Source organism: Sodiomyces alkalinus, assembly GCF_003711515.1.
Source record: "Sodiomyces alkalinus F11 unplaced genomic scaffold SODALscaffold_1, whole genome shotgun sequence".
Classification (NCBI taxonomy): Eukaryota; Fungi; Ascomycota; class Sordariomycetes; order Glomerellales; family Plectosphaerellaceae; genus Sodiomyces; species Sodiomyces alkalinus.
In genome coordinates this window covers 7478822-7501453 of record NW_021167079.1, presented here as the reverse complement: position 1 = coordinate 7501453, position 22632 = coordinate 7478822, and the positions used below count along the sequence as shown (strand labels likewise).

The window sequence follows — 22632 nt, the reverse complement described above, 5'->3', positions numbered from 1 at the left end:
TGGAGCTTGTGATGATTTTTTTCCCTTCGGCCTGCCGGCTTTTCGGATATTCCGCAATCTTAAGGTACCAGTCAACTTAAAGCCGGATTACTAAACGACCTCTACCAAGGTACCTCTGCCAGCCCCTTTTACGGAGCCCGGAGTAATAATAACCCGAACTTGATGCGATTCCCAGACGCGATGAACCAACGACCTGTGTCAAGCTAATATCGACATTGCTCTTAGAATTCCAATTCCAACGCCATCATCACCTGCAATTTCCTTCGACTAGTCACTGTCAATAAGCATAAGTCCAATCCGGTCAACCAACTCCTCAACACCAACCCAAGAAATGCGGGACTCGGGTCCAAACACCCCGAGATCCAATGCCCCCTCCCTGACTGATGCCTCCACGTCAACACTCTCCTAGAATCAAGGCATAAGATGTCAGCATCCTGCATCTCTGTATCGCATCCAAGCCGATGAATGGAACTCACCGGAAATGCGTCCCGGACTGCATTCTTCTTCACGCACAACGAATCCCACTCTCTCGTCTGAGTCGTCTCGGCCGCCCTGTCTTCCGCCTCTTCCATGTCTGGCCCGGCACCCGACACCTGCTCAATCCACGTAGTCTCCAAGTCTGATCTTCCACCCTCGAGAGGCGTATTGATAAAGTTGACAAACACGTCAACCGTCACCCCCGTCCAGTCCTTGACTTCCCACAACCCCACCGTTGCGTTGACGGGCGACGTAATCAGATGGAGGTCCCTCTGGATCTGCTCCGCCACGCGCATCAGACTTGGACTTCCCTCCATGGATACCTTGACCGGAAGCAGGTTGAGGGTCGGATAAGAACCAGCCTCCAGCCCGTGGTCGTTTTCGTCGTCGCCGTCGTTGTTCCAGTTCCGGTTGGCATAATAGATCCCCAACACCACATCTTTGTCTTTGCGTCTGCCGCCACCTTGGCCATGTAGTACCTTGGCAACCGCGGCGAAGAGGAGCGACGGAAGTCCAATCCCTGACTGGGAGCACGCTGTATACAGTCCTGCCACGTCCGCGACGGCCGACCTCCTGAAGCAAGAAACCCTCCGCGACGGACCTCCAGCCCTTTCATCGACGGCGTTGCGAATACCACCCAGGTACTCCGTCCAAAACTCACGCCGGGACGCCTGGACGTCTGGAGACGAGTGATGCGCCACGAACCTTTTCCATGTACTCATTTTCGACGTGCTGGCCATTCCTTCATCATCATTCTCTGCCAGGAGCTCACCGAACCTCCGCATCACCTGCGCCAAGCTAACGGCATCATAAAGTGCGTGATGTATCCGCAGCCGGACTTCCCAGAGGCCATCATCTCGCGGAGTAAGCCCCAGACGCACCAGAGGCCCACAAGCCGCGTCGGCTGCTTCTTCGACTTTGTGGTCCGACCCAGGCATTACAACTGGTGAGGGAAGAAGAGATCCATGGGCGTCTGGCTTCAAGAGAGCCTGCAAGAATGGCAGCTCCCGATCTTCCGTCGCCACGAGACACGTCCGAAGCATACGCTCCATCCCGACGAGCCTCGACCAAGCCGATCGCAGCGCGTCGAGCGTTACCGGGATGCAGACTCGATACTTGAACTCGGGGTAGAAGACCTGGCCGTGGGAGTTTTGCCACGCTGTCATCATGTACACCTGCATAGGGAGCGCCGGGAAGACCTCATCGACCTGGTCGTTGTCTAAACCAGCCTCTTCGAGTATGTCGCGGACGTTGATTCGATCTGGAATGTCGCATTCTTGCCGCTTGTGGTCGTTGTCGGACGCAGCCCCGCCAGCAGCAGCCGCTTTGTCAGCCATGGTAGCCATGCTTGAGACCGACGACGCTGCGAGAAGTTGTCGGACGCCTAAATGGATTCCTCGCTTCCGAAGGATGGAAGACACTTTGATGGTGCTGATGGAATCCAAGCCAAGTTGGTAGCATGTGGCCCCCTTGCAGACCGCTTCTGTCGGGATTCCTGCCACCTCCGCAACCACAGCTCGTATGGCAGTTTCGGTTTCAGACCAGGGAGTATCTTCGACAGTCCGGTTTCCCTCCGCCGGCGACGAAAGCTCTGGGCCATTTCCTGATCGTGTGCCGTCGTCCATGGTAAAAGGGGGGAGTCCACAGATTGAAATCTGACCTCCCTGGAACTGCAGCAGGTTTTGGTCCACCGGCTCGATAAAGTACTCCATCACTCTGTCAAGCTGGTGGAGGATCTGCGTTACGTCGTCTTGTCCGACGAATGAGTCCTGGCCAGCAACTCGCCAGATGAGGCCGCCATTGCCCACGGCTTCCAATTCTACCGAGATGGCAAAGTCGGCTGTCGCAGAGCCACCCACAGATGTAAGTAGTGGAACCTTCTCCTGCCCGGCGGGAGAAACACCGGCTTCGGGCTGTTTCTGGAGAAGGAAAAGCGTGTTGAAAAGTCTCCCCGGTGTCTGCTTGGCTGCAACCTGCGCCTGCCGGAGGGGGTACCTCTGGTGCTGGTGAATATCCGCCATAGTCTCTTGCAGGTAGCCTAGAAACGACCTCGCCGAGCCGTGCAGCACGCACCGAACCGCCACCGTATTCATTGTCGGGAACATGACGCCCTGCGCCTCCTCCGTATCTCGGCCGGAGAGGACGACGCCGAATACCACGTCCAAGGCAGATAGCCGACTGGCAAGCACGGCTGACCAACATGCCTGGCCCACCACCTGGAGACTGAGTGCGTTTTCTCGACAAAACGACAACACCTTCCCGAGGTCAACTGTCGACGCTGCTTCCGCGAAATGTGCACGCCGCCCTGCCGTGGACTCGCGCGTTGACGGTGATTCCGGTACTAGCGAAGGGCGCCCACCCGTGAGATACTGCGTCCAGAATCTGCGGCACTGGTCGTCTGCAGAGTCCAGCAGGAGTCGCAACGTGGGCTCCACCGGTGGACGTTCAATGATGATGTCTTGATACGCTGCTGCCACGTCCTGGTGGAGCAGAGCAAGCGACCATCCGTCATAAAGAACATGAGCCATGGACAGAACAAGACATGTGTGGCCCTTGGCCTCCGCGAAGGTGAGCTGCAGAAGCCCCCGCCTGCCTTTCTGCTCCCTGATATACTGTCGATGCTCTGAGATGACGCTGTCGATATCCTCCTTGTCCGCAAACGGACAAGATCGAATCCTAGGCGGTAGTTCCTTGAGGACAACCTGGCAAAAGGTCTGCTGTACTTGGACGTTCTCGAGTTGTACAAACGTTGTCCGCAGTATGGGTGATCGCTGTACAACCTTCAGCCAGGCGTCAGAGAGCATCTGAACATTAACATGGCTCGCAACTTCAAGAATGTCGTGGTTGAAGTATCTCTCAAAGTCAGACTCGAGCATGTCGGCCATCATCGACTCTTGTAACGGAGTGGGCGGCAACACGGCCTCAACAGTAGCCATGTCAATGTTGAGCCCGCTTGACCCAACAGCCTCCCAAAGTTGGACCTTCAGTTCATCAAATGCGACGCCGGCCTTCCCTCCTTCTCCCACCACCTGCGCATGTCCTAGAATCTTCGACATCTCCGCGATGGTCCGTGATTTTACGAGCTGAGACGTGGTGATGCCAAGTCCCTGCTTCTTGAGCCGCGCTGAAAGACTGACCAGGTCGATGCTGTCCAGTCCCAGCTCAAGCATGGGAGAGTGCTCCGATACGCTTTCCACGGGCAGTTTGGCAAGCGCCGCTATCTCTTTCCGGAGTGTTAAGCATGGTTCCGTCCACTCAAAGATTGAAATGGCCAGTTCCGGTGGGCTGATATCCGTCGAAGGAGAGGTAAAGCTGTCGGTCGAACTCGGGTTTGTCGTATTCGGAGAAGTGAACGGCGAGCCTTCATCTGACAATGCCTCAGACCCCGGGGATAATTTTCCAACGTCTCCCGTGGTAACAAGGGTAAGGATCTCGCCAATTTCATCGATCAGCACTTCTAAGTCGGGTTCAGTTCTCAGGTTATCGTGGGCCGCAATATGGATGTGTAGCGTATTATCGGCCTCGAGAGTGGCTTCGAATGCCAACGGATAGTCGGACGCCGCAAAGTCATCAACAACCGTCCAGGGATAGTCGGTTTCTGGGGTAGTTGCCGGATCAACCTGGAACACGAAGAGGTTATCGAAAACAGCTCGTCCGCCTGAGCACCACTTTTGAATGCTGCGAAGAGGCGTGTGCTGGAACTCCAGAGTCGTCGTAAGATAGTCATGACATCGTTTTACCAGACTTTCCCAGTTATGGTGCTTGACATCAGCATAGAACGGGAGCGTATTGAACAAGGGCCCGATGATATCCTCAGACTGGCGGATGTCAATGGCTCGTCCCGAGATGACAACCCCAGTCGCAGCTCCTACGGTAAAGCACCTTCCAAGGATCGTTGACCAGAGTCCAAGAACAATGCTCTGCATAGTTGTGTTGCTCTGCTTGCGCACCACGTCCAGTCCATCAGCCGCGAACGTGCGACGAACAGATACATGATTGCCAGCTCCTCTCATCGTCTTTGGGAGTGCTTCGAAAGAACAGTTCCCGAGGTGTTTGGACCAGAAAGAACGAGAGAAGTCGAAGTTCCGAAGCGGGCCATGAGGAAGGGCATCAACGAAAGGGGCAACCATCGAATGTTGTTGTCCCGAGTATTCCTTGGCCACCCACTTGAGCATCGAGTCGAAACTTATTCCGTCGTAGAGGCCGTGGAAAATATGAACGACAAGCTGCCGCCCACCCGGGCGATGAACAGAAAGGAATTTCAAAGGGGCAGTGACGCTTTGGCGGTTCCTCTCTATCCAGCGACTTCGCGATTGTGACACGACGGTATCGACATCATCCTCATGACCGTCGTCAAGGACAAAGTCATCCCACTCGAAGCAGGTTGAACGGATGGCAGCCTGGGCGAAACCACTCGGAGTCTCGACAAACCGCGTCCGAAGAATGGAATGAGAGGACACTAGCTTCTCCCAGGCCATTCGGAGCCGGTCAAGAGAGACCATTTCCTGAAGTTGTAATCGGAATGTAACAAAATAGGCCTCGTCGGCCTGGCTCAAGGATCGAGAAAGCATGCCTTCTTGTAGCGGAGTGCACGGCGCGATGTATTCGATGTCGTCTTGATCAAGACGAAGCTCCTGGAGGACGAAGATGCGGAAGCGATGACCAAAGGCCTGAATACGTTGTTTGGCTTCTTGGGTTGCACCGATATTGTCAGTAGTCCGGTGGGTGCTCAGAGCCTCCGCGAGGTCAGACAAAACGGGGTTGCGTAGTATCGTAGACGGCGAGACGGTGATGGACCCCCTATCTCGGAAGAGGGCCCCGAGGCGGAGAGAAGAAATCGAATCGAGCCCAAGTTGGAACAGGTTACTGGATAGTGACATCACATCTCCGGAGAGACCAGTGAACTCTCGGATCACCGATAACACAGCCCGCTGGATATCGGTTTGCGGCGCGTCGGATGTCCTCCTCGGTACTTGTGAAAGCTGAAGCAAGTGCTCTGGAGACAAGGACTTGAATAGCTGGGTTAAGGTCTTCATGTCCGCTTTGTTGTTGACAGACAGCGGAATGTAGGAGATTTCAAAGATGTGGGAGGGCACCATGTATCCAGGCAGCTTGTCTCGACACGCTCGCAGAACCGACTGCCGCAGCTCAGACGTCAGGGGTCCGTTGCGCACCTCCAGCGTCGATCCTGGATGGGGAGCCTGGCCAGAGGTGACAAACGAAACAAGCAAGTCCTTATCGACCTTGGGATGCTTGGAAACCATGGTGGCGACATCATGAATATCCGTCACGCCGCTTCGAATGGCGTGGTTGATTTCTCCAATCTCCAGTCTCTGTCCTCGGAGCTTGACTTGATCATCGGAGCGGCCAAGGAAATCGAAACAACCGTTATGTAGACGTCGAACAAGGTCACCCGTGCGATAGACCCTCTCGTTGAACTCCTTGAGGTTTGGGAACCGTTCTGCCGTGAGCTCTGGCCGATTGAGATACCCCTTACCAACGAGCTTTCCGGAGACACAGAGCTCGCCCACTGCACCGCTTAGGACAGGGATCTCGGTTCCAGGATGGAAGACATATGACCCCACGTTGTCAAACTGCCGTCCGATATTGGAGGCGCGCCCATTCTGCGGTACTCGCTGGTACATGGTGACGCCGATTGTGGCTTCGGTCGGCCCGTATGCGTTGTAGATGACCTCCTGAGGTCCCCAGACATCCAGGATCTCCTGTTTGAGAGCTTCGCCTCCCGTGATAAAGACGCCCTTGCCAAGACTAGGTACGTCTTTCGGATCTAGAAGACGCGCCAGACTTGGTGTGAGATCAAGATGGGTAATCTCCAGACGTCGAATGGTGGCCGCAATGTCGTCGAGAATCAGGTCTCTGGGTGCCGCAATGAGTGGGATGCCGACAGACCAACTCCAATACTGCTCTAAGACCGAGACGTCGAAATGGAACGACGCAAATTGAAGCCACTTCGAGTCGTCGTCCCAGTGTCCCTCGAAGAGACGCTGGAAAGCCTTCATGGCCTGGACGGTGTTCTCATGCGTGATCTCGCATCCTTTGGGTGTACCCGTTGTGCCTGAAGTGTAGAGGCAGTAACAAGTGTCTGTCTTGTGCAGAGGAGGATCAAGATGCACTGGCTCCTGAGACGCCTGTGCCAATGACATCGAGCCGACCTGGATCACTGGTTGCGACGGCCGAAAATCCAACGAGTCGCTTTGGACGAGGAGAGCAACGGCTTTCGAGTCTTCGAGGATGAACTTTTTCCGGGCCTTCGGGGCCGATGGATCAAGGGCGAGGAACGCACAGCCCGCTTTCAGCACACCGAGAATAGAGAAGAATGCCTCCGGGCACTTGTCGAAGTGAAGAGCAACAATGCCGCGGCCAGTTACACGTGAAGCCAGCAAGTTGGCGACCCTGTTGCCCATGTGATCGAGGTCCTGGAACGTCCAGCTCTCTTTCTGCGGGATCTCGCCTTGGAACCCCGTCACAAACTCCAGGGCAACCCGGGTCGGCGTCTGACGCGCTGCCGTTTCGACGGATTCATGCAGGAACACCTCGGATGAGGGAATTTCGGGTTCCACTGGCGGGCTGATGGACATCAGTTCAGGATGTCGTCGCCAGAGTTCACTCTCAGTGGCGGTGGGGTATTGGGCGAGGTCTTCGAGTATCGCATCGAATTGGTGCAGAATGACGATGGCTTGATCTCGCGGCAGTACATCTGTCCGAAAGGATATTCTTACATCGATGGTATCGTCAAGGGAGGGTTCGATCTCCAGAGACAAGGTGTAGTCTAGCCTGCCCTCATCGTGAACCTTTTTCCAAGGTAATTCGGAGGGGACGCTGGAGGACAACTTCTGATAGACAACCAAGGTATCAAAAAGGCGAGTACTCGGGTGTCCCAGCCACTTCTGGATTCGAGATAAAGGCGAATATTGATGTGCCGCGAGTTGCGTATTGTACCGTGCCATTTGGTCAATGAGGTCAGCGTTTGATGCCTCATTGCGGGCAATGATGGGAACGGTGTTGATGCAAGGGAGAAAGGCATCACTTATGTGTGTATTCCTACCCGAGAGAACGGCGCCAAAAACAACGTCATCCTCCCCAACATAGGCGGCAAGGACTCGAGTCCATGCTGCGTGGATGAGAGACTGAATAGACACACCTGCCGTCTTTGCACATTGCTGTAGTTGCGAGAATCTCTGGCGGGAGACTGATGCTTCGGTGAGCAACTGTCCAGACCTCTCTATCAGCGGTGTCAAGGTAGGGAACCTGTTCAGTGTGGTCCGTGAAGCCATCTGCTCCCAGTACTGCTTGGAATCGCCGTCATCCAAGGCCGCCCCGAGGATCAGAGAGAGGGCATCCTCGGGACATGTCTCTGCTTGGAGCTCTTGCCCTTTAAGAACTCTACCGAGATCATGCAGCAATCTTTGGAGCGAATCAGCATCATACAGCGCATGGTGTATGGCGAGATACATGGTGGTTTGGTGGCCCTGAGCTGCAATGGCAACCCTCCACGGCGGAAGTTCCAGAGATCTCAAAGCTCGATGAGCCGAGTCGAGCTTCCACTTTGCTTCGTTGAAGGGCCTATCCTGTCCCGAATAGCTTTCAACCGGAAGGGGGATGTTGGGTGAGTACACAACCATCGCAAAAGTCGTATGAGGACTCTGGACCGATGTGAACCCAGTTCTTAAGATGAACCGGTGTTGAAATAGCTTTGCCCAGGAATTTTGTACCTCACTCGGAGTGATCCCATCTCGCAAGACGAAAGCTACATAGTTGAAATAATCGTGCCCCTGGGACTGGATGAAGTCGGCCAACATGCCGCACTGCAGTGGCGTGCAGGGTAGGACTTTTTCCACTGCGTAGACATTCCGTACACGCCTCTGAACTGTTGTCGTCACGGATGCCTGGAAGTCCTTGATATCGTAACGAGGTTGAGACTCCGATTCGTCTCGCTCTGACTGCGCCACCTTTTCAGCAAGGCTTGCGCAGCTAGGGAGCCTCATTACATCCAGGGCCGAGATTTTGAGGCCATCCTGTCGCAAGAGGGCTGCAACTTGAACGGCATTGATACTATCGAGCCCCAGCTGGAAGATTGTCGTATGTCGTCCAATTTGCTGTTCAACTGTTCCCGATAGTTGCGAAAGCACGGCCCGGATCCGCTTCTCGAGGGGTGTCCAGGCCTCGTTTTCCTCGTCCTGATGGCGTAATGGGAGAGGATGGCTCTTTCTCGGCTCGAGCCCCTGATCTAGTAGCTGTATCGTAGGGAGCTTTGGCAGGCTCAGTTGTAGCTCGTTCGGGAGATCACTCCTCTCTGGGATGATGCTGGCTGGGTGGAGAACTATGCGTTCTGCAACATGACCTACCAGCCCAGCAAGGGCGGGCAGTGAGTCTAGTGTAAATTCGCGACTGGAATGCATGATCAGTACTTCAACTTCGTGACAAACCAGTGGTATTGCTTACCCGGTCGAATGGAGGCAGACCTCAACAGAGTCATTTGCAGGATCCGGTACGATCTCACATACAAGGGGTACCTGAGCATGTTGGGAAACAGGAGTCAGAAGATTTCATGCGCCATGTCAGTTCGGCAACTCACATCCATTGCCCCTCGATCTTCCACCACTTCCCATACTGAAGCATCTCGTGTTCGTCGGGTTGGTTGAAGCAGAAGAATAGTGTCGAAAAGGGGCTCTGAGCGTGAAGAGACCAGCTTTTGGATGAGCCTCAAGGGGGTGAACTGGTAGGTCAGGAGATCCGAGTTGAGGCTCTGCAGTTCTCTCAAGAGTTCATTGACAAGCATTGAAGAGGAGACTTCCGTACGGAGAGGGATAGTGTTGAAGCAAGGCGAAGCAAGTCGGTGAATTCCATGGATGGGAATCGTCCTACCGCTCAAAACGTTTCCGAAACAGACGTCTGATTCTCCTCGGAGAAGCCTCAGAGATATTGCCCAGATTGCCTGAGTAACAGCCAATAAGGACGTCCCAGTGCTCCTTGCCGTCTTGAGCACGTCAGACAAAGGTGTGGAGATGCGATTGCGGTAGGGTTGGGGAGGCAACCCGTCTGGGGCGGGTTTCTCAGTCATGGTGTCGGTCTTGAATCTCCTCGTGGTAGGAGTCAGCGCTCGAAACCCTTGGAAGTGCCTTTTCCAGAAATCAACAGTGGACTCTGGCAGCGTCAGGATATGGCGAAGGACGGGCTCAGGGCAAGGGGCAGGAAGAAGGGTTTCTCCCCTGACGAGGGCTTCGACTTCTTCAAGCAAGATATGCATGGATTCTCCGTCGTAGACAGCATGGTGGCAGGAGAAGATGAGATGGGTTTCTCCGTCCATCTTGAACAGCTCGAGCGAGTATGGAGGGATTTGAGAATCGAGCGCGTCCGGGACTCCACGCTTGGCAGTTTGGGTAGCCTCCTCCAAGGTTTCGCACTCTGACACCGTCCAGCTTATTTCCCAGCTAGACAGAACAACTTGGACAATTGGGTAGCGGAAATCCGAAGTGGTCATGAAGCACGTCCTGAGAATTGCGTGGCGTTGCACAACCTGGTCCCAGGAGGACTGCACAGTATTCACGGAGGCGTTGAGACGGAGGACCAGTTGATTCGAATAGGAGTCGCTTGTTGTCGAGAGCATAGCCTCCTGTAGCGGCGCACATGGTAGGATGGTGTCAATGTCCTTTCCAACCGCTGCAAAACTTTCCTTTATCTGATTGACATGGGCAGCATCGAAGAATTCCGGCCTCTGAGGGATGTGTTCGGAAGTACTCTCGGCAGGTGTTTGTGCTTCCATCAACCGGGCTAACCGCGCAATAGAGGGATGTCGGAGAATAGACGAGATGGGTATCCGCCTTTGAAATTCCGATTCAAGTGATCTGGATACTGAGATGGCCGTGATGGAGTCGAGCCCGACCGCAAATAACGACTGCCATCGACTGAGACCGTCAAGGGGAGTGTTGAGGACTCCAGAAACACTCCTTGCAATGTGCTCTTCTGCTTCTGTCCAATTCTCGTCGTCCTTCTGCTTAGAGGCTGAAGACTTGGCACTAGAAGCAACCGCATTGTTCAAGTCCTCTTGAGTACATTCTCTGAAGTCGCACAGAAGTCTCGCTCTGTTAACCTTCCCACTGGACGTACGGGGAATCTCTGAAACTGGGATGAGGTAGGTGGGAATCATGTAGGACGGCAACCGGGACTCGAGCAGCTCGAACAGAGCTTGGTTCGACGCAGTAAGGGCGTCGTCCAACACCAGAAGACCGCCAGTGTGAATATTGAGGTTCCCGGGGACGTAGAATGCCACCAGTTGCTCCGGGGAGGACTCAGTATAGCGGAAAATGAGAGACGCGCTCGAGGCTGCGATGCCAGACGAGGTGATGATCGTGTCGATTTCGCCAGTCTCAACTCTCTGACCTCGCAACTTGACTTGGCCGTCCATTCGCCCCAGGACTAACAAGGATCCATCCGACAACATGCGACCCATGTCCCCAGAGCGATAGATGCGGCCAAATTCGGGATGATCCACAAATTTCGTGGAGGTGAGATCCGGGAGGTTGAGATAGCCCCGGGCAACCTGATCGCCGCCGAAGCAAAATTCGCCAAAGGCTCCCAACGGAACAGGGTTGAGAGTATCGGGGGCAAGAACGAGAGCCGAGGTGTTTGGTAGTACGAATCCTAGGTGATTGATATAGTCTCCCTCTGCCATTCTCTTGACGGAGCAAATGTTGGTTGTCTCGGCGGGCCCGTACCCTGCGTAAGGTCAGATGAGGATATAAGAGCACAGCGCAAGAAAGGGGGCGAGAACACCGACTTACCTTGGAATAAGTGACCCATCCATTTCTGTGCAACGGTCGAAGTCATGGGCTCACCCGCTGTTACTAAGAATTGGACCTTTGGGACCCTTCGTGGGTCGATCAGGGCGGCCACGGTGGGCGTCAAGCTAAGGTGAGTGCAGTCAAGCAAGCGTATAGAGTGCTCCAGATCGACGAACAGATTGTCGTGTGTTCCGGAGCAGAGACAGCCTCCAATGGTCCAAGTGAAGAATATCTCGAACACCGAGACGTCAAACGCCTGCGAGCAGAGCTGCAAGAGACGGGCTTGACTATCGGCAGGGTAGATGGAAGCTAAGGCATCCAGGTTGCTTGTGATGTTGAGATGAGTGACCGCAATACCTTTCGGTGTCCCGGTAGTCCCCGATGTGTAAATAACAAAGGCAGTATTCGAGCCGACAACATTCCGCCCAGGGTTACTCAGAGGGAAAGTCGACAGGTCGACTTGTTGAGGGTAAACAAGGCTGCACGATGAAAATCCGGCATTCAGAAGCAGTGCCGACGTTTCTCGATCGACTAAGCAGGCCTTCACAGGTGCTTGTTCGAGGATAAAGCGCATCCTGTCAATTGGAGTTGTCGGGAGCAGTGGAAGATATCCATAGCCGGCCTTCAGAGCGCCAAGAATGGCGACATAAAGCATGATGGACTTCTCCATGATGACGCCGACAACCCCCCCTTCAGCTCCATGGTGATGGCGAAGGTACCAGGCCACCTGGTTAGAGCGTTGGTTGAGCTCAGCGTAGGAAATGGTCTCGACATCAGCGGATGTCTCAAAGATTGCGTTGGCAAAGCAGATTGCCGGGGAGTTGGGGGCATTGGATGCCGTCTGCTCGAAGCTTGACGCTAGGTCCGGACATCCCGAATAGGCAGATGGTCTGAGGTTGAAGAGCGACTTCAGTCTGGCGGGCAAACAATGTCCTGCATCTGAGACTTGACTCATGGGTTGGCTGAGAAAATGCTGGCAGATGTGGTCAAGCTCTTGGATCATGACCTCAGCTTGTTCTGGTGAGATCGCATCCGCATGGTAAGTGATTTGGCATACGAAGCTATCATCAGTCGGCTCAACTTCCAGGAGTAACTTCGTTTCCAGTGAGTCGTGATGGGATAACTCGCGCAGCGGGCTGGACCGCCGTTCTGCGCTGTACAGAGACTGCTGGTAGACGAAAAGCAAATCGTAGAGGGTTTCGCCAGGAGGTATGCCAGCAGCTTTGCGTATGTCCAACAAAGGAAGCACACCGTGTTCCAAGGACGATCGGTTCGCCACCTGTATGGACTTGAGTAGGTCTGCCACGGACCTTAGAGCTCCAAAGTTAATTCTCAGGGGCAGAGTTGCGATGCATGGGCCCATGATGTTCTCGATGCCGGCGACGGGTATCGTTCTCCCCGAGGAAGCTGAGCCTATGACAACGTCTTGGGCTCCCAGAATTGCGCTCCAAAGGAAGGCCGCTCCCGCCTGGAAGAGAACCTGGGGATTCCAACCTGACCGAGTTGCGGTCCGGTTCAAGGTGTCGGGGCTGATGCTCAATTTGCGTGAGACAGCCATGCTTCCGGACTTACCAGAAGGCCGACTCATGAGCCTTGGATAGTCGGTTCTCTGCCAACCGAGCAGATAGTCGGCCCAAAACGAACGGGACGAGTCCAGAATCGCAGAGGATAATGTGTGGCAGAAGGTCGATACGTCCTTGAATTGCCGACGTGGATTTGGCGTGCGACCCTCAAGCAGGGACGTAAGGTCCTGAATCAATATGTCCAAGGTCCAGCCGTCGTAGATGGCATGGTGCATGCGGAAGAGTACGCGCCGCCGACTCTCTTGTTCCGCACGACTTATACCGACCTGAAAAGGATGTAGCAAGTCGACCTGCCAGTTCTCAAGACTGGGATCCAGATCGTCCATGATCTCAAGACAACCGTCTTTCAACTCTTTAAAAATGACTCGGACGAAACCAGGGCCACAAGGAACAAATCCTGATCGAAGGATGTCATTGGCGAGGGCTAGTTGCTGCAGGTGACTCCGGATTAGAAGCGGGGAGCAAGACGCTGGGAAGTCGAATTCGACCACGTTGTAGTACGTAGCATCATTGTCGGACGTCTCTGTCAACATGGAGTTTTGCAGCGGCGTGCAACGATCGAACCCTTCGATCTCATCTCCCATGGACCGTAGCGAAGCGTCCATGGACAGGAGCTCGTCGATGTTCGGCATGCTGGTTGCCAGTACCGGACCGTTCATAGTCGGACTGTCCTTCGTCCGATCGCGATTCTGTATTCGGTCACATAGACCGGAGACAGAGCGAGAACTTAATATGTCCAGATATGTCGCGCTAATTTCGTTCTCCCGAAGCGCTGATGCCAGTCGGATAGCGGCCAAAGAGTCAACGCCGTGGGTGGAAAAGGGGGTTGTCGGGGTAAATGGTGTCCCAATAATTTTGGAGAAGAGAGATGCAACCTTGCCTTCCAAGGTGTTTGCATCAGCTTGGTCCAGGGAGACTTCGACATTCCTGGAGTGGGTAGTATATTGAGAGCGCAGCTTTTTCTGATCAACCTTTCCAGACGCGAGCGTCGGAAATTCAGTGAGGACAACCACGTCGCCTGGCACCATGAACGAAGGCAGCCAGCGACGGCATGATGTTGACACTCCGAACTGTAGCTCCGCAGACGTAGCGCCCTGTTCGAGGAGACAAAACACGATGAGGATGGATTCAATGACCATGGCAGCGGCGGCTCGGCACTCAGGGGCGCGCATGGCCGCATGCTCAACTTCGCCAAGCTCGATTCGCTGACCACGGAGCTTGACCTGACCGTCCGAGATGCGGCCGAGGCATTCCAGGGTTCCATCCGGTCGTATTCTGCCCTTGTCTCCGGTTCGGTACAGCCGGCCGTATGGGGAGTCGATGAAAGCCTGGTGTGTTTGGTCGGGCCGGTTCAGGTAGTCTCTCGCAAGTTGGTAACCACCGACAACGAGCTCCCCGATCTCACCAACTGGCACAATGTCGATCGAATAGTTGTTGTCCTCTTTTGGGATCTTCACGACAAAGCATGAAACGGTGTCGAGAGGTCCTCCGATGACTCGATGCGATGAATCGCCGGAGAAGGCGACTTGTAGCGTGCTGGGCTGTGGTCAGCTTTGGACGCGGCCCGACGCAAAAAGGACGGATAGGCGAAGTACTTCAAGTTCTTACCAGTGAATAGCGGCCTCAGTCGGGCCATACATGCCCCAGAGGATGCTCGGGCGAGTCTCATTGCTGCCAAACTCCTTGACGACCGGCTCCGTGAGCATCTCGCCGATGGTGAGTAGAAGCTTTAATGAGGGGACGTTGGCCCGAGTCCTGAGCAGGGAGGCAGCAACGGTCGGAGTCAATTCGCAGGCATCGACGTTGAGCCTTCGCATGATACCGGGGAGGTCATCGAGCATTGTCGCCCTGTCGCAGGACACAATGGTACATCCGCGGAAGAGGGGAAAGAAGACTTCGAAGACGGAGACGTCAAAAGTGGGTGACGCGAACTGCAAGAACCTCTGGAATCCGGGGATGTGCCGGTCGTGTGCTAAAAGACTTTGGGTGGCGGCACCATGGGGGATTCCAACGCCTTTTGGTGTTCCCGTTGAGCCAGATGTGTACATGACATAGGCCAAGCGCTGAGGTGACGGTGTCCTAACCGGTGACCTGAAAAGGAGGTCGGAACAGACAGCAGAGTCATCGTCGACGTCGAGAAGAGGAATTTCCGATTTGGGTCCATCATGGGCGAGATTGGCCGCCGTCTTGGATGTCACGAGAACAACCCTCGCCCGGAGATCGTTGAGGATGAAATGAACCCGTTCAGGTGGCGCGTCCAGGGGTAAGGGGCAGAAGGCTGCGCCGATCTTTAAGATGGCCAGTATGGCGATGTATAGGCTGGGACCTTGTGGGATGAGCAGTGGCACGACGAAGTCGTCATGGTCGGATAGGTTTCCAGCGCCAACAATGGCGGTTATTCTTGAAGCCAAGTCGTCCGCGGCATGGTGAAGTTCGGGATAGGAAAGTGATGTCTCCTCCCCATCGCCTGACAGAAATGAAATAGCCGCTATGCCGTGGCATGATTCTGACTGAACGAGATGGTGAAGCAAGTTGGGTCCCGGAACCCTGCTCGGGGGGTGGTTGAGAATAGAACGGGACTTGTCGTCCAGATCCGACGCCATGGCGTTGATGGCGTTACCGTGAAGAAAACGCTTTGTCGTTGTTGAATCACTGATACTTGGCGCTACGCTCAACGACATCGAATCGACGGCAGGGCGGGAAGGCTGTGTTCCGTACGCCGGAAGGGGGAAACTTGTGACAACACGGGGAGCACAAGCTCTGGGTTCCCCTTGAGGATGAAAGCTGTACTCACGTCAAACAACTGTTTTCGAATAGGCCGACGAGACAGAAAGACATAGACATTGGGGGTCCCATGTACGTACCCGTGGCGGATGAGCGGCGCGAACTCAAAAGGCTGTGCGACGGGCAAGCTGCATTGCGATTGCCAAAGCTGGCCGGCTTCTAAGGCGTATGGAATTATTTTAAAACACAGTGACCCATGGGCGACGAGACGATACAAATGACGAGAGCCTATTCGTAGACACAGGTCTGTCAACACCACAGCGTCAGGGACGGCAGAGGGGCGGCGGAGGGACGTCGGGAGTGTTGATATTCGGAACATGACCTACCTAGGCCTATCTTGCTTCATGCAGAAAAAGCATGCAGATGGGCGGGGTTCTAGCATGTGATTTTGTGCATAAAATGGCAGTGATTTGTTCCATTCGATGATGGACCGCCCGACCGGGTATTTTCGTAGGGGAGGGGCTGGAAGCCTGGTGATGCTCGTGATGCTCGCGATGCTGGCGATGAGGTTGATGAAGATGGAGGTGTTGATGATGGTGTGAGAGGTGACACTGGAGGACACTGGAGGAGGGGCCAACGTGGTGAGATAGCAGGAAACCCCTCTAGAACGGCGGCTGCGAGCCTAAGTTGTTAGTAGGGGACCAGCCGACACACCATCTTCAATCCCCAAAGCATGACCCGAAGACTTGCGGGAAATAGCGCCAGGTTGGCCGTCGATACCTTAGTCACAGCACACATTCGTAGTGGTCCACGTGAGGGGGATACGGAGTAATAGCTAATGAGATGTAAAGGGACGAGAGGTGGATAGCTCGCGGGACCATGAAAAAAAGCTCAGGCGTTGCAGTGAGGAACCAAGATATCCGTCGGAGGATACCCCGCGCGTGTAGGTGTAGCTCTAGCTTGTTGGTGTAGGATGGCCGGTGGCCGATGGCCGATGGTGCGATCCATTGCTTTTGCTGTTTGCCGTAGGAGCGGGGGAAGCACTCCGTCAAAGGGATTCGCAAGTTGATGCCAAGCTTTCTGACCTAGGGGGCACATCGGGTCGTCGAGGAACAATTCGTAAGGTACGGGTAGCATTCAATGCTGCGGATGTCGCTGTGGATGTCGCTGTGGAGGTGTTTTGTGGAGGAGGTCTGGAGGGTGAGGAGAGTTGGAATCAGGGAGGGTTGAAGAGCTTAGGGCCCCCACTCGATTTTCTTTAGCGGCCTAGCCCCGGGTCCTGGGTGTGCACAGGATAGGGCAGGGCACTACGGAGTACGTTGTACACGTGGAAGTACCTATGTAGCGTGGAGGTTGCAGGTACCCCTTACAGGTATGCGTGATCATTCTTTGGTTTTTGTCTTTTTGTTGTTTATTTACCTACGTAAAAGACCGTGGAATGGTGTCTAAATTGAGGGCCTTCTTTTCATCTGAATTGAAGCCAACAATTACGAGGCCAGGAACTATTCACAAAAGAGTTATGCCTTTGCGAGGATGAGACGAGAACTTAAAGCCCTAAGTACCTTGATGTGCCCTTAGGGACGGGATGTGTTCAGGTACCAAGACTTTGGCGGCTTGGCCGACTGAGGCAATGAAGGACGGAGATGGGAAGAAAATGAAATAGAAACGGATAAATCAGGAAGGAGGAAGCAGGGGCAGAAGAAGAAGAAGAGCAGAAAGGAAAGATGATAAAAAAAAAAAAAGAAAAGTATGGGTGGGGCTGTTTAGGGTTATCCTCATGCTCGGTCGCTGTCGGCAAGATCGAGCCCGTTGACGAGGGGTATCAACGGCTCTAGACCATGGTCACCTAGACACCGGTAACGGACTAAAGAGTGGTGAGAGGGGAGTTAGGACTAGGTAACCTCATGGCATCTCATGTCTTTGATATTGCCTGTACCCACAGGTAAGGTATGGTGTGTATCATCGATAAACACAGCACCGACTACGTTATTAGGTACGCCCATGGGTAGATGATGCGATTGTCGAACTCGCTTTACCCGGATCTTACTTCTCGCATCATGCGATCCATTATCCATTCCCTTTCATACCTAAGCGGTAATGAGGAGTCGTAGATTTCCTTCAAAATCCAATGCCTGAAGCTGCAGTGTCTCATTTCCGAAATTGGCTGTGTGGTCGATGTGTGGTCGCTGTGGTGCACATGTTAGCGCGGATTCGGAAAATTGGAGCGGCGTTTCAATCGTCGGCAGCATAGCACCAATCTGGGCCGGTCTTGCATTATCCGTACAGATCAGACCTACCTTAGCCAACATGTCTAAACGTCCCAGAAATGTGGACATGTGGACGCAATGGACGCAATGGACGCAACGGGAACTGTTTCCTTTTTTCCGCCTTCTCCTCCAAGGTCCGATATATGCTCGGCATTTTCATCATTTCGTCATCATATTCGCAAACTCGAGGTTCAAAACAAAGCACGGTATTTCCAGTAGACCTCAGACCGAGGTTGAGATCCCGGCGACTAGGCGGACGCGTTCTGATTTCAGAACTTCAAGTCTTCAGCCCCCGGCTCAGCTCATGCACCTCCACTGGTCATCAAAGGATTCAGATTTTTTTTATCAGATCATCAGATAAAAATTCCCTCATCTGGGACCCACCCGCTGTGACGCTAGGGTCTTGTGCTTGGAGTGCCATGGCGTAGCGCAACCGAATGCTCTCCGCTTCCTCCCGTGGCCTTTGTCCTTACCGCCATACTACAACGTGCCTTACCTCTTCTTCTTTGCCGCTCTCTCTTGTTAGACCCGACAAAATTTCGTCCTTGCCACGAATTGTTAAGTGAACTCGGGCCGTTGTCGGAGTTCGCCCCCACAAGACCGTGGTGCGATGATGGGAGAAAATGGGCAAGAGGCCATCTTTGGTCAGGGGACCCCTGAAGCCATCCCGGCAACTCACTAGACGGACCCCGGTCTCAATCTTATCAGATCCTATGATAATTCGCACCGGACGCCAATCATCACAAACCAGGAGGGGGAGATGGAAGAAAAATCTGCGTCTCTCCTCTCTGTCCCATCACGTCCTTAGATCAATCTTTACCAAGCTCGTTCCGGCTCAAGATGTCTCCGTGTCCGCCGTCGACAGCCCGCCACTTTGTTGTTCGGAACATTTCATAACATATCCAAAGTCATTGGTCTTGTCCTTCGCCATTTGTACCAGGCCCTTGGTCCCCTGGCTATGTGGCGTGTTGGCGTTGGAAAGTGCCGGCGGTGCGGAACTTCCGAGGTCTCGTCCTTCACCCATTGCCCAATCGTCTCAATCCATGCAGCGGGCGGTTCTCCGATTCGGTCTTCCCTGCTGGGGGGGGACAAAGACAACACTTATTTGACCGTTTCATCCCTTTTTTTCCAGCTTCTTTAAACGTGGAACCAATTCTATTTATTCAGGGCATCTTAAGCCGAACTGCCCTGCAGGTCAACGAACTAATCAAACCAAGGACGAGACCAAACATCCTTACCTTACTAAGGTCCATCCTCGGCGATGTAGCAGTAAGGTAGACATGCCTTCTGACCAAGTAACTCTACATCTCGTGGAACCCCAGATGGTAGCAGAGCATCCATGTCCCCAACCAGACTCCTATGATGGTTCCTCGAGGGGAGACCCATCCCTTATACCGGCCATGTCACTCTGTCCCGCTTAGCCTGTATGTGCAGAATGCGACTTGCAATATGTATGCGGCATGGTGCCAGCCCATCCGAGTACCGTACCCTGACTTGAAGTGACTTGATCAACTTGTCTTGGTCCGTCCTCGGCCTCTTCTTTAGGTATTATCCACTTGTGACTCTGGGTCGTCGGCTACGGCCTACCAGTACCTGAGACCACGAGAGCTTTGATACAAATTACATTCCGGCGACCCGCCTCCCCTACCTTTATTCTTCCAAAACCCTCTTCTCCTCTTCTTCTCCTCCTCTTCCCCTTTTTCCCCTTGTTTTTTTCTTCTTTTTTTCGATACTTTCCAAGTCTTTGGCACTGAAGTACACATATTCACATCCAACTTGGCCCTTCGCGCTAGATAAAGCGTCGTTCCGCTTCCTTTACGTCACTACCAACCGTCCCGCCGTCACCGCCACCAACAGCAACACCACACCACCACCATCATTCAAAATAGTTTCGGGACCGGTCCCCATCCCGCAACGTTGTGTCGGATCAGCCCAGGTTTTCTCAGGTGACACATGCACATCACGTCTCACTTCTTATTCACATTCTCGGCATTTACCACAGCCAAGATCTAGATCCGTGCCATCTTCACGTCGATCAACATTTTTTATTTTCCGTAACACTTCAATTTCTCTGAAGCTACCCAGGCTCTAGCTGTCCAGCTGTTGACCTGTCTAGCTGTCCCGTGTCCCGCTGTCTCATCGGTGCGGCCCGTCTTATAACCCCCCGGGGGCCCCTTTGCTTAGTACGCACCTCACCTCACCATCTCACGTCGCCCTCTACTCCCACCTCGCCGTTGTACCTACCCCTCGACTCGACAGGCTGTCATGTCTCCCCATAGCGACGCCACCGTGTCTATCGCGGACATCCCTGAACCCCTCCCCACCTACTCCGATTTGACCAACGGAGGGCCCGTCCTGCCAAACGGTGTCGGCTCAAACGGTTACGGACACGGACACGGACACGGACACGGTCACGGACACGGTCACGGTCACGGACACGGTCACGGTCACGTCCCGACAAGTCACTTTGTCAACGGCCACTGCCACACAGAAGACACAAAAACAAACACAAATGCGACCACGTCCAACTTGACCCCGACCGACCCCAACGAAGTGCAGGACCTCGTCTGCGTGGGTTTCGGCCCGGCCAGCCTAGCCGTGGCCGTAGCCCTCCACGACGCCATGGCCGCCAAGACGCCGCTCTTCAGCGAAGAAGGCCGGCAACCCAAGGTCCTCTTCCTCGAGAAGCAGCACCGCTTCTCCTGGCACGCCGGCATGCTCCTCCCGGGCGCCAAGATGCAAATCTCCTTCATCAAGGACATGGCCACGCTGCGGGACCCGCGCTCGCACTTCACCTTCCTCAACTACCTCCACCGCGCCGGCCGCCTCGTCGAGTTCACCAACCTCGGCACCTTCCTCCCTTCGCGCGTCGAGTACGAGGACTACCTCCGCTGGTGCGCCTCGCACTTTGACGACGTCGTGCAGTACCAGCGCCAGGTCGTCTCCGTGTCCCCCGACCGCAAGGCCGAGTCGTCGGCGGGGGCGCCCGTGCAGACCTTTACGGTGACTTCGCGCCATGGCAGGACGGGCGAGATCTCGACGGTCCGGGCCAGGCACGTGCTCATTGCTGTCGGTGGCCAGCCTTTGATCCCGTACGGTCTGCCTGCTTCCCACCCTAGGGTGGTTCACTCGTCGCGATATGCGTATCTCGTGCCGCAGATTCTGAAGAACTCGATGGCGCCGTATCGCGTGGCTGTCGTTGGTGCCGGCCAGAGTGCCGCTGAGATTTTTCATAATGTGCAGCAGCTCTACCCCAACTCGAAGACTTGCTTGATCATGCGGTCTGAATTCTTGAAACCGAGTGACGATTCGCCTTTGTATGTGGGCTTTTTCATTCTTTCTTTCTTTCTTTCTTTTTCTTTTTTTTTTTTTTTTCCTTTTCTTTTTTCTTCTTCTTTTTTTTGCGTTTGGGCTTCTTTGTCTTCCTTTCACGTCAACGGCAAGTCCACGTTACTGACCAAAGAAAATAGCGTCAATTCCATCTTCAACCCCTCCTACACCGACTCCCTCTTCCCCCGCTCCAGGGAATCCCGCCGAGCGGTGATCCAGGGCGCCAAAGCCACCAACTACGGCGTGGTCCGCCTCGAGCTCATCGAGCGGCTGTACGAGACCATGTACGACCAGCGGCGCGAGTTCGGACCAGACGAGCGGACATGGCCGCACCGGATCCTGGGCGGCCGGTCCATCGAGGAAGTCACCGAGGCGGGCGCCGACAGGCTACGCATTCGGCTGAAGCGGGCGGACGAGAGCGTCCCAGATGCTACGGCGGACGGCAACGGTCTCGAGGAGGTCCTCGAAGACGTCGACCTCGTCATCGCCGCCACGGGGTACCAGCGGAACGCGCACATCGATATGCTCCGCGACAGCTGGGGGATGCTCCCCGAGGTGCCGGCTGCGAATCGCGGCGGGCGCAGGGCGGTGGACGGGTGGGAGATTTGCGAGGGCAATGTCGAGGCCGGGTCGAGGAAGCTGGAGGTCGGACGCGATTATCGGGTCCGGTATGCGGCTGGGACTGTGGCGGCTGATGCGGGTGTGTGGCTGCAAGGGTGTTGTGAGAACACGCATGGTGTAGGTTTTTTCTTCCTTTTATTTCCATTTCCATTTCCTTTTTCTTTTCACTGCCCCTTTACCCTTTACCCTGTTAAAGCACGGACTAACGAATTGGACGACATGCAGCTCAGCGATACGCTTCTCTCGGTCCTGGCGACGAGGTCCGACGAGATTGTCAAGTCGATATTCCCGGGTTCCGCCAAGTTGGAACCGAATGGGGCGTGATATAAAATGATAGTTATCAAGTGTCCTTCCTGGTGTAAATATCTTAAATATCTTGTCTTCATTTTTCGCTTGTAGAGGTCTGGGGAGGTCCCATGAACTGCTGCATAGGGAGGAGTCTCTTTTTCCTGCTTCTCTTTTTCTTCTTCTTCTTTTTTTCTCTCTCTCATAATCTGTAACCCCCATTTCCCCATTCTTACAACAACCTGAATTTCGAACTCGGATCACAACGAAATCGTTACATTTTTGACCAAGCTAGAATGTGAGAAGCCCGTCTATTATCGGGCCAGGCGTCAAGGCGTGATCTGGCAGCTGACAGCAACTGGAGATATAACCCCTGGTAACATCACAAGCCGTCATCCATTTCTCATTTCATCTCCCTCACCCTCAGTCCCTCAGTGCCTCACCATCTCACTCTCTCACTCTATCCATATCTCGTAACTTAAAACCACAGGTCTAATGAATTAATCAATTCCCATGCCCCTGACAAAAACAACCTCATTAGCT

The 22632-nt window shown here is 54.3% G+C and overlaps 3 protein-coding genes across 3 annotated transcripts; 2 read left to right on the top strand and 1 right to left on the bottom strand.

The window, feature by feature from the left end:
- Positions 1 to 3: 3 nt before the first annotated feature.
- SODALDRAFT_342663 (N-(5-amino-5-carboxypentanoyl)-L-cysteinyl-D-valine synthase) lies at positions 4 to 15085 on the bottom strand. Its single transcript, XM_028613097.1, has 6 exons — positions 14471 to 15085; positions 11280 to 14398; positions 9074 to 11214; positions 8941 to 9011; positions 477 to 8886; positions 4 to 405 (listed from the first exon to the last, which is right to left on the bottom strand). Exons 1-6 carry the CDS (start codon positions 14908 to 14910, stop codon positions 268 to 270), a joined length of 14319 nt encoding a protein of 4772 aa, XP_028471628.1. The 5' UTR covers positions 14911 to 15085; the 3' UTR covers positions 4 to 267.
- A 2808-nt stretch (positions 15086 to 17893) lies between these two features.
- On the top strand, positions 17894 to 18535 carry SODALDRAFT_375945 (hypothetical protein; the record flags this gene model as incomplete). The annotated part of the gene is made up of 3 exons (XM_028614778.1): positions 17894 to 18171; positions 18282 to 18340; positions 18417 to 18535. 3 exons carry the CDS (start codon positions 17894 to 17896, stop codon positions 18533 to 18535), a joined length of 456 nt encoding a protein of 151 aa, XP_028471627.1.
- A 1583-nt stretch (positions 18536 to 20118) lies between these two features.
- SODALDRAFT_269633 (L-ornithine 5-monooxygenase) lies at positions 20119 to 22128 on the top strand (the record flags this gene model as incomplete). Its single annotated transcript, XM_028607673.1, has 3 exons — positions 20119 to 21170; positions 21324 to 21921; positions 22030 to 22128. The coding sequence occupies 3 exons, from the start codon at positions 20119 to 20121 to the stop codon at positions 22126 to 22128; spliced, it is 1749 nt and encodes a 582-aa protein (XP_028471626.1).
- Between the last annotated feature and the right edge of the window lie 504 nt (positions 22129 to 22632).

Coding starts and splice junctions, on each gene's coding strand:
- SODALDRAFT_342663 (XM_028613097.1), bottom strand. CDS start 14,910: ATGTACACATCTGGCTCAACGGGAACACCAAAAGGCGTTGGAATCCCC. Junction 11,215..11,279: donor GATGGGTCACTTATTCCAAG/GTAAGTCGGTGT, acceptor GACCTTACGCAG/GGTACGGGCCCGCCGAGACA. Junction 9,012..9,073: donor AAGATCGAGGGGCAATGGAT/GTGAGTTGCCGA, acceptor CAACATGCTCAG/GTACCCCTTGTATGTGAGAT.